The sequence below is a fragment of the Coregonus lavaretus genome, assembly GCF_964263955.1.
Source record: "Coregonus lavaretus genome assembly, chromosome: 19".
Classification (NCBI taxonomy): Eukaryota; Metazoa; Chordata; class Actinopteri; order Salmoniformes; family Salmonidae; genus Coregonus; species Coregonus lavaretus.
This window is the reverse complement of record NC_140006.1, coordinates 27,431,706-27,442,279: the sequence shown is the minus strand read 5'-3', so window position 1 is coordinate 27,442,279 and position 10,574 is coordinate 27,431,706. Positions and strand designations below refer to the sequence as shown.

Here is a 10,574-nt window from a genome sequence, read left to right as displayed (position 1 = left end):
TGGTTTCTAGCAAATAATTTGGTTTTAAATAAAACAAAGTCCTATATCATGCTGTTTGGTTGACGGCAAATAATAAACTTCACAGCTGGCAATTTCAAAATTCATGCAAGTGATGGACCAATGCTTGAAATATCTGTGTTTGAAGATAGATTCTGAATTATCTTTTGGAAAGCACATTGATTATATTAGAAAAACAATTAACTATAAGCTTGGGTTACTACACAATAATTGTTTTACTGTATCCATTAGAAAGACCTTAAAAAACAACTGCTGCTTCCTATTCTAGACTATGGCAACATCATCTATCAAAACACAACCAAGACCTTACCTTGTGAATTAGATTTATAACAATCTTTGCAGATTCATTCTTGGATGCCATTAAAAGACACATCATTGCACAATGTATGAATCACTAAATTGTCTGTCACTCCCAAACAGAAGAAACTGCATTGATACCTATTTATTTTTCAATGTATCAGCTTACATTTCCCTGTAGGAACACCTAACTTTACAAGACTCACACTACTCCTTTCGACAACAGTAGCAATTACATATTCAAAGGGTACATCATGAGGTTGGAGCAAGATCTTTCAGATACAAAGGCCCAACTGAATGGAATAATTTACCTATAGCAATCAGGGCATTTAAATCACACAGTGAATTTAAGAAAGCCCTTTTTCAAATGTTAAGAACAAACAGACATTTGTAAATATGTATGTATATATTATTAGTATTATTATTTTATTATTAGTAGTATTATTATGATTAGACAGTAGTTGCCATATTACAAATTATTATTATTATTTTATTTTTTATTTTTGGGGGGACACTTGAAAAGGAGATGTTTTTATAATAATGTACAATTCTGTGTTAGTAACAAAGTCAACTATATGTGCTTTTCACATTTCTGGTTACACACAAAAAAGTTTAAAAGTAAATGTATAATCAAATACAGTGGTTAAATCCACAGTACTGTACATATTCATGTAGGCCTACAGTAGTTAGGCATTTACAATACAGGGAATGTTACATAGACCCTAGGGTATTATCAATATACAGTTTGTGTGTAATAAAGATGGTGTAAATACTGTAGGGAAAGTCTATAATAAAGGCTTTTCTAAAACACTTAATAAGTGGAGTGATTACCAAAACAAAATGTACAGACATCTGTAATGCCTAAAGACAATACATATTTTCACAGAGAGAGGTACAATCAAACATGGACTAAACTGCATTCAAGTGTGTATGCAGTAAACAATTCTGTACAGAATTCAATCTAAATCTGTTCACAGTTTTCCGTTGTTTCCAAGGGCTTTAGTTCTGTTTATCTTCTTATTTTTTCAAGTCAACTTTTCAACTCAATGCCAAAATGGTGCCAGACACTTCCAACAGTACAGATGTTTCGATCCGCAATTCAAACAAGAACAGACAGTCACGGCACATTGGGAGGAGGCACTGTTAGGACAAGTCAGTCACAGATTGTGTCCTTTTTTACAGTATCGCTGTCAGAGGAAATGGGAACGATCGGGTGACTATAAGTCACAGAAGATAATGCTGTGGGAATGTAAGGGTTGTAAGGATTGGCCAGTGAAAGTATGATAGGGCCTGGCCCCCGCCACCTGTGTGCTGTGTGTAAAGGGAGGTGTACGTGTGTGTCTGGAACATAGTAGTAAAGTAAACACTCACCACGCCTCATTGACTATGCCCCTACCTGAGCAAGCTTCTACACATCACTCTTGGCTGTACACCCATTCAACTGGCCTGGAATTTAACTCCTGAGCGGTTTGTAACGCCATTCATGTAAATTCCTAGCTACCATCATAAATCTCTCCATTGAAAAAATATATCAATCGGGTGCAATCACTTCACAGCTTTGAGATGGGTTACTGATAATTACTTGTTAACAACGTGTTAACAATATGTGTACATCTGATAACAAAATGGCCTCAACCCCATTTTGAGGTCACCTTGGACTGCTCATATAACCATAGTGTCAATTAGATTTCACATCATGTATTTGACTTCCAATAACTTTTTTTGTTTTAATTGTATTATTTTCATATTATTGTGATCATTCTGCCTTTGTGGTGAACTTTTTTTTATTTCTTGAATGTCCTTTCAAGTCTGTGATATCAGAATAAAGCAGGATCAGTCAGCTTTTGTAGAATTGCAAACAAACAACTGCTTCCACCAGGGGGTCTTTGCCTTCTGAAAAGTGTGAGTACACAGCAGTGTATGTTGAGCAGTGTGCATTCGCAGCAGTCTATCATGTGTTTTTCTGTTTGTGTGCCAATGTGAACTGAATCCCCAGCAGCTTTGCCCCCCAGCAGCTCACTCAGCCCATGGCTCATTTAATTTCCCATCGTTGTTGCCTTCCTCTGCAGCAACTAACTTGATTTCTGCATTAACCGTGCGCGACGTGACACTGCTGTCTCTCACTTTGTGTTTGAACAGGAAGGGGAAAGTCTTCTTGAAGGACTTGCGGAAACTGGCTCCCATGAAGCCGTAAATGATTGGGTTGATGGAGGAGTTAGCGTAGGACATGCAGTTAGCCCACGTCTTGATCTTATAGGTAGCGTAGTTGACCCTGTAGTTGGGGTAGAAGGACTGGAACAGGGCGAAGAGTTGGATAGGCCCCCAGCATATGGTGAATAGGAGGACAATCACCACCACCATCTTGGAGATCTTACTCCTCAGAGTGATGGTCCTCTCTGACAACAGGTGGACCTATAGTAGAAATGTTGAAGTTAACTCACTACTACTGTGACGGGCTTCGAAATTACTTATACTGTATGTAGTTCAAAACATGGCCACAGGCTGAGGGTCTTTATAGACATACTGTAGTATACCTGCAAATTGGAAGGGATCCAAATATGAACTCATGCTTTCATTGTGTAACCATGACAAATAAGCACACCTATTTATGTTGTAAACTAAGTCATAAAGGAACACCCAAAGTAATAGTCTCTCCATACCTGGTAATTATTGTCTACTGGCTCCACTGACGGCTGGCCCAACCTCTTCAGCATGAATGTGTAGCAGAATGAGATGGTAATGACAGGTAGCAGGTAGGCAGCTATGAACTGGTACAGGATGAAAGCCCTCTCCTGGGTTTTAGAAGGAAACCTCTCCATGCAGTAGTGTCTCGGTCCATACCAGTAACCCTCCTCAATCCTCTGATACATGAAGATCGGGGTGGATAGAAGGAAGGAACCTTTAAAAAAGAGAAAAACATTGAATTAGTTTATCTTTATAGAAAATGTAGACTTTGAGCCGAAATCCATTGTTTGTAATTGGTTCAGGCATGGTAGCATGTGACTTACCGATCCATATACAGATGCTAACAATCATGGCGACTCGTGGAGTGCGATGGCGTAGGGACTTTAGAGGGTACACTGTGACATAGCAGCGATCCCAACTCATGGCAGTGAGGGTGATGCAAGTAGCCTGAACAGTCACCTAAGAAAAAAGAAGAACAAAATAATGACTTTCATTCTGGGTTGTTCACAGGTGAAACAATATTAAGAATTTTACATCAGAGACATGCTGTAAAATTCATGTAAATTCAAATAAATGGCACTTGCCTGCCATCACACTGGGAAGTAATGAAAATGATGAGCGTAATGAGAAAATGTAACTTTAGAAAGACAAATCATTATTAATTCATCCTCCTGGGTTAGGTGTCATGCCCATAACTTTTTTCAATTTCTAGGATAAAAGTATAAACCATATAGTTTCTTTCACACATAATGCATTTTGAAATAATTTCCCCATAAAAAAAATGCTAATGGTTGCCTGATGCCCCTGAAAGTTGGTTACCATCTGTGATAACAGATAAGCAGGTTCTAAACAACATAATGTCGTTGGAGAGTAGGATTTGTGACCCAGTTCAGTAACTACACTACTTGAGATCTATCCAACGCCCTTGTCTCTGACTGAAGTGCAAAAGAGAGCCTGACCAGGTGTACATCATTGATCCGAAGACAAGTGCTCTACTCTTGTCATAATGTAGGGACAGAATGCATGAGTCTCTTGAACAAAGAGAAGCACTGCGTGTAGGTTGAACATGTAAAAAGGATTTAAGAAAATATTAAAACATATTAACACAAAAGGGCTAAGAATTACAACTGATATTAAAATGGGTTCGCAAAGTTTGATTTAATGAATCCTCCCATTTACACACTGTACAGCAGCAGTGATATTTGCATATGTGGGGGAGTGAGTTATCAATGAGTCTACCAAAAAGATACATCATAGAGAGAGTTGGTACTTTTGATGAAAATAAAAATCTAAACAGAGGACCAGAATCTGTGTAGAAGTTTTGTTGAGCATCAGTTATTTTCGAACCTTCACATGAGACTGCATTTGCAACTATGTCATTTCTTTATTAAATGTAATGTGACATTATGTTTGTCACTCCTTAAAGGACAATACCACTCAAAAACTACAGTGCCTTGCAAAAGTATTCATCCCCCTTGGCGTTTTTCCTATTTTGTTGCATTACAACCTGTAATTTAAATGGATTTCATGTAATGGACATACACAAAATAGTCCAAATTGGTGAAGTGAAATGTTTTTTTTTTTTTTTTTCAATACATTCTAAAAAATAAATCACGGAAAAGTGGTGCGTGCATATGTATTCACCCCTTTTGCTATGAAGCCCCTAAATAAGATCTGGTGCAACCAATTACCTTCAGAAGTCACATAATTAGTTAAATAAAGTCCACCTGTGTGCAATCTAAGTGTCACATGATCTGTCACATGATCTCAGTATATATACACCTGTTCTGAAAGGACCCAGAGTCTGCAACACCACTAAGCAAGGGGCACCACCAAGCAAGCGGCACCATGAAGACCAAGGAGCTCTCCAAACAATTGTGGAGATGCACAGATCAGGGTTGGGTTATAAAAAAAATATCCGAAACGTTGAACATCCCACGGAGCACCATTAAATCCATTATTAAAAAATGGAAAGAATATGGCACCACAACAAACCTGCCAAGAGAAGGCCGCCCACCAAAACTCATGGACCAGGCAAGGAGGGCATTAATCAGAGAGGCAACAAAGAGACCAAAGATAACCCTGAAGGAGCTGCAAAGCTCCACAGCGGAGATTGGAGTATCTGTCCATAGGACCACTTTAAGCCGTACACTCCACAGAGCTGGGCTTTACGGAAGAGTGGCCAGAAAAAAGCCATTGCTTAAAGAAAAAAATAAGCAAACACGTTTGTTGTTTGCCAAAAGGCATGTGGGAGACTCCCCAAACATATGGAAGAAGGTACTCTGGTCAGATGAAACTAAAATTGAGCTTTTTGGCCATCAAGGAAAATGCTATGTCTGGTGCAAACCCAACACCTCTCATCACCCCGAGAACACCATCCCCATGTTTTTATCGGCAGGGAAACTGGTCAAAATTGAAGGATTGATGGATGGCGCTAAATACAGGGAAATTCTTTAGGGAAACCTGTTTCAGTCTTCCAGAGATTTGAGACTGGGATGGAGGTTCACCTTCCAGCAGGACAATGACCCTAAGCATACTGCTAAAGCAACACTCGAGTGGTTTAAGGGGAAACATTTAAATGTCTTGGAATGGCCTAGTCAAATCCCAGACCTCAATCCAATTGAGAATCTGTGGTATGACTTAAAGATTGCTGTACACCAGCGGAACCCATCCAACTTAAAGGAGCTGGAGCAGTTTTGCCTTGAAGAATGGGCAAAAATCCCAGTGGCTAGATGTGCCAAGCTTATAGAGACATACCCCAATAGACTTGCAGCTGTAATTGCTGCAAAAGATGGCTCTACAAAGTATTGACTTTTAGGGGGGTGAATAGCTATGCACGCTCAAGTTTTCTGTTTTTTTTGTCTTATTTCTTGTTTGTTTCACAACAAAAAATATTTTGCATCTTGAAAGTGGTAGGCATATATCAAATGTGTAAATCAAATGATACAAACCCCCCAAAAATAAATTTTAATTCCAGGTTGTAAGGCAACAAAATAGGAAAAATGCCAAGGGGGGTTAATACTTTCGCAAGCCACTGTATCTTTTGGTATTTGTTTCATTGGTCCACTATTGATACAGTCCCAAAATGTTTTGCATTTCAGCATTCAAGTTTTAAGATATAGAACTTTCAAAATACAGAAAGTGTCACCGTATGATGCGTTCTGTATTTTGAAAGTTCTAGATCTTGATACAGAATTATTATGGCCAAGTGAAGAGAAAAAATAAATACATGTTAATGGGTGGTGGTAGTTGGATAATGTTTTGGGGCACATATAGTACTTTAAAAACTTTAAATACTTCGAGAATAACTTTTCATTTTTTGATTATTTTTTTTACCCATAGATAAAAATAAAAATAATAATTTACTTGGCCCTAATACTCTTCCAAATCTTGAAAACTTGATTGCTGACATGCAAAACATTTAGGGACAAATACCAAAAGATAGTTTTTGAGTGGAATTTTCTTTTGAATCTGGGATTTTCAACTAGATTCAGCTGCGGGTCAATTTTTTCTTAAGTGGATGGTCGGGGGTCTGGAACATAATGACAAATAATTTGTAGACTGCAAATTGACCACAAGAAGCCCAAACAGGTATAATATTTGACTAAAACACAACGATTTGTATACAATCACGTGGGAATACTTGGAGCTGATTTCCTGTAATTTCTAGTCTTTTATGTCCAACAATTATTTTATTTATTTTTTAAGCAGTTGGGGAATCGTGCTTTAAATTGACACATTTCAGATAGATTTCAAATGGCAAGTCCTGTTTCAATGGAGTTCAGTTCAGTTATATGGAGTTCAGTGACAATGAAATGTGTTGATCACATCCTGTGGCTAAATAACCGACTAATGCCAAGGTCAGTGAAAGCCATGGTTTACTGAGAAGATGTGTGGTATTGACATAGTGTATTATCAAAGCTCACAGGATCCCCCTGGTGGCTGATGGTTCATGTGGTGAAAATGAGAGAGCTCTGACTATAGCATGCTGCATGATACTGAAACCTCTCTTCTGCCTTGCTCTCTCATCATTCTATTTTTGCACCTTGCACTATGCATTTAAAGGCATTTTTGATTGACTTACTGGCTACTTTGATTGACTTAGTGCACTGATGGGAAAAAGCTTGCAAGAAAGGCATTTCACTGAACTTGTCTAGAGACAAATTGTGCAGTGTGCTGACAGTATTCATCTCTCTCCTTACTGTGGTGAAATTGAAAACTGCGATTGGATGACATCTGAGATTGGAGCCTACTCTATGAGTCCATCTACAGTATGCTCAGAGCTTTAGTCATTTGCCAACCCAACAGGTTAGTTTTAATCTTGCGAACCTGCTTGAAGCTGTGGTTAATCGCAAGAAGCCTGATGGACTGATTGTTTCAAAAAAAAATTATGGAAAAAGGACATTATTTATATAGACAGTGATTCATCATTCACTTGCATAAATCCCTTACATGTCATGAGTCATAACCATTCAGTCTTAACCAATGTGATCTCTCTCCAAATGGAGTAGGGCCACAGTGAATGATTCTCAGATAAGCCTTGAATTTTGATTTATTGGGAGTTTCAAACGGATTGTTTTAATATGAAAAGTACACATATTGGTCCTCAAGTTGCATTTCAAAATACAATGTTGCTCATACATTGTTGAAAAATGATCATGAACCTCTCCCCTCTACTGGATAAATTAAATGACACTGCAATATTGAATATTGAATATTGCAGTTACGTAATTTAATTGGGTACAACCAGGCACCAGAACAGTTTTTCAGACTAATAGGACAAGACAGTACCTCATGGGCCCATTTGAGGGCAATGATACCCAAATTACATTGTGGTGAGAAAAGCCATCGTTAATATAAAAATATAAAAAACTGATAGAAGTCTGTGACCAGAGGCAATGTGTTTTATTCAAATGATTTACCTGTTGTAGAAAAGCAACAAATTTACACATGAAGTCCCCAAATATCCATCCAGGGAGCGGGTAGAGAGTGGCTGTGAATGGGACACAACACACCAGGAAGATGATGTCTGTGGCAGCCAGGTTAGCTGTGGAAATAAGCTCAGTTAGGAGGGAACTCATTCATTTCTTTCTGATGAACAAACTTTTGCAACATAAAATAACCATTTGAACCTGTGAGTCAAAGCTAATCATTTGAATAAATTACTTGCTTTATAAAATTCAAAGGCATGTCACCAAATCAGTGTATTTTGGCATGGGCTTACATTTACATTTGACATTTTAGTCATTTTAGTCATTTAGCAGACGCTCTTATCCAGAGCGACTTACAGTTAGTGAGTGCATACATTTTTCAAAGAGCCAATTGATTTAACAAAATTCAGAAAGATAAATACACATTGGGGGGGATTGAATGGAACATGTGAGAGAAATTTATCACAAGATACTGCAGTATTTCATTTTGAAATGATGGGAGATATTACTGTTTCACTGACATGGAGAAGAGGTCTTATTAATAGAGTTGGACAGGACCTGCAGAGGTATAGTGAGGACATCTGCCACAATAGGACTTATGTTACTTTCAGAATAGTTGTATAGTTGTAATAAAATAGATTTATTGTATCACAGTTGGACCAAAAGTCTAAAATGGTGCTCTCTTTTGAATGGACTTACATCATTTATAGCAACAACTGAGAGGTGAGAGAATACATTTGGGCTGTTGTCCACAGGAAGTGGAAGTAGTAAACAAATATTATTAAATATTAAAAACAGGCTCCAGTGTAGCCGCCCAGGGAGATATCAGTCAGTCATTTGAAACACACACACACACACACTGATACCATCATTGTTATTTATAAGCACAGAGATATTTGCTGTCCACCTTCATGGTCAATCCATAATATTTCAAAATCCATTGATTCTGCACATCTCCACTCCATACATGCATTTCCAATGTCAAACAAGAGCTGTTATTTAGTTTAGAAACATGATCCCTTCAATATGTTGTTTGTTAGTATAGGCTACAGTATATATACTGTACTGTATAGGTGCATTCTACAGACAGAATGGATAAGGTTACTATCCACAATATATCCACAATGTACAGCCATCATAAAAAGACAAATACAGTCATTAGTCCTAATTTACAGTGGAAACAATTTCTCTGGACCACATACTTTACATAAGATTGACTGTAACAGTCACACACAAAGAACAAGTTTCTTCCCAGTTCATGACAATCCACAATAACAATGAGGTTCAGTGACTGTATTATAAGTGGAAAACCCTTTGTAACTGTAAGGGAAACCCCTTGGTCTTGCTCACCTATGTAGAAGTTGGTGGCCGTCCTCATCTGCCTGTGTATGGAGATGACATAGATGACCAGCGAGTTCCCGATGAGCCCCACCAGCATGATGAGGGCGAAGAAGAGAGGCACCAGCCAGGCGTCCGTCAGGAACGGGTGGTCCCCCTCCTCCGAATCCTCCAGAGAAGCATTCAACTCAGACGCATTGAACCACATCAGGTCCGTAGAATTCCACACGTCTGGAGGGAACATCCCGATGTGTGAAAAGAAGGCAAAGTTCTTCAAATGTAGCCTTGGGTTGATAACTTGTGTATAATAAATCCCTTTTAACTACTGAGAAGGAAATTGATATCTGTCCAGATAACATTGGGGAGTCATGATCAAGTGAATAATGGTTCAGGTGGTGATGAGTTCTTGGATCTTTCTATGGTTAGAATGGGTCTGACAGTAGGGTAGACTTCTGTTGAGCTCACACTTTTCAAACCCTGTTGCAAAAGCTGCCTCCTAAACTACTTCTACTCAAGGACGAGATCCCGTTGGCTTTATATTGAGCAGGGACACACGTGGGATACTGCCTGATTGTGGAATAAATAGCTGATGTCAGGTCTCCTAGCAACATTTTCCCTATCTGGAATTTGGTACCTCATACCCTCTGCTTTCAATGCAGTCAGACGCTGCCTTATCATACAGAATTGGTCATATTCTGTGTTTATACTCATGGATACTCTATGTAAGCAGTTCTTTTTATTATTGTTCCAGGTACTATTTAATGTACAGTTGTGGTCAAAAGTTTTGAGAATGACACAAGTATTGGTCTTCACAAAGTTTGCTGCTTCAATGTTATGAGATATTTTTGTCAGATGTTACTATGGTATACTGAAGTATAATTACAAGCATTCCAGAAGTGTAAAAGGCTTTTATTGACAATTACATTAAGTTTATGCAAAGAGTCAATATTTGCAGTGTTGACCCTTCTTTTTCAAGACCTCTGCAATCCGCCCTGGCATACTGTCAATTAACTTCTGGGCCACATCCTGACTGATGGCAGCCCATTCTTGCATAATCAATGCTTGGAGTTTGTCAGAATTTGTGGGTTTTTGTTTGTCCACCCGCCTCTTGAGGATCGACCACAAGTTCTCAATGGGATTAAGGTCTGGGGAGTTTCCTGGCCATGGACCAAAATTTCGATTTTCTGTTCCCCGAGCGACTTAGTTATCACTTTTGCCTTATGGCAAGGTGCTCCATCATGCTGGAAAAGGCATTGGTTGTCACCAAACTGTTCTTGGATGGTTGGGAGAAGTTGCTCTCGGAGG

General features: G+C 38.6%; 1 protein-coding gene across 1 annotated transcript; it reads right to left on the bottom strand.

Moving 5' to 3' along the window:
- Nucleotides 1–2,331: 2,331 nt before the first annotated feature.
- Nucleotides 2,332–9,513, bottom strand: LOC311146258 (G-protein coupled receptor 54-like; the record flags this gene model as incomplete). Its single annotated transcript, XM_084182756.1, has 5 exons — nt 2,332–2,727; nt 2,976–3,214; nt 3,324–3,459; nt 7,923–8,047; nt 9,282–9,513. The coding sequence occupies 5 exons, from the start codon at nt 9,511–9,513 to the stop codon at nt 2,332–2,334; spliced, it is 1,128 nt and encodes a 375-aa protein (XP_084038882.1).
- Nucleotides 9,514–10,574: the final 1,061 nt, after the last annotated feature.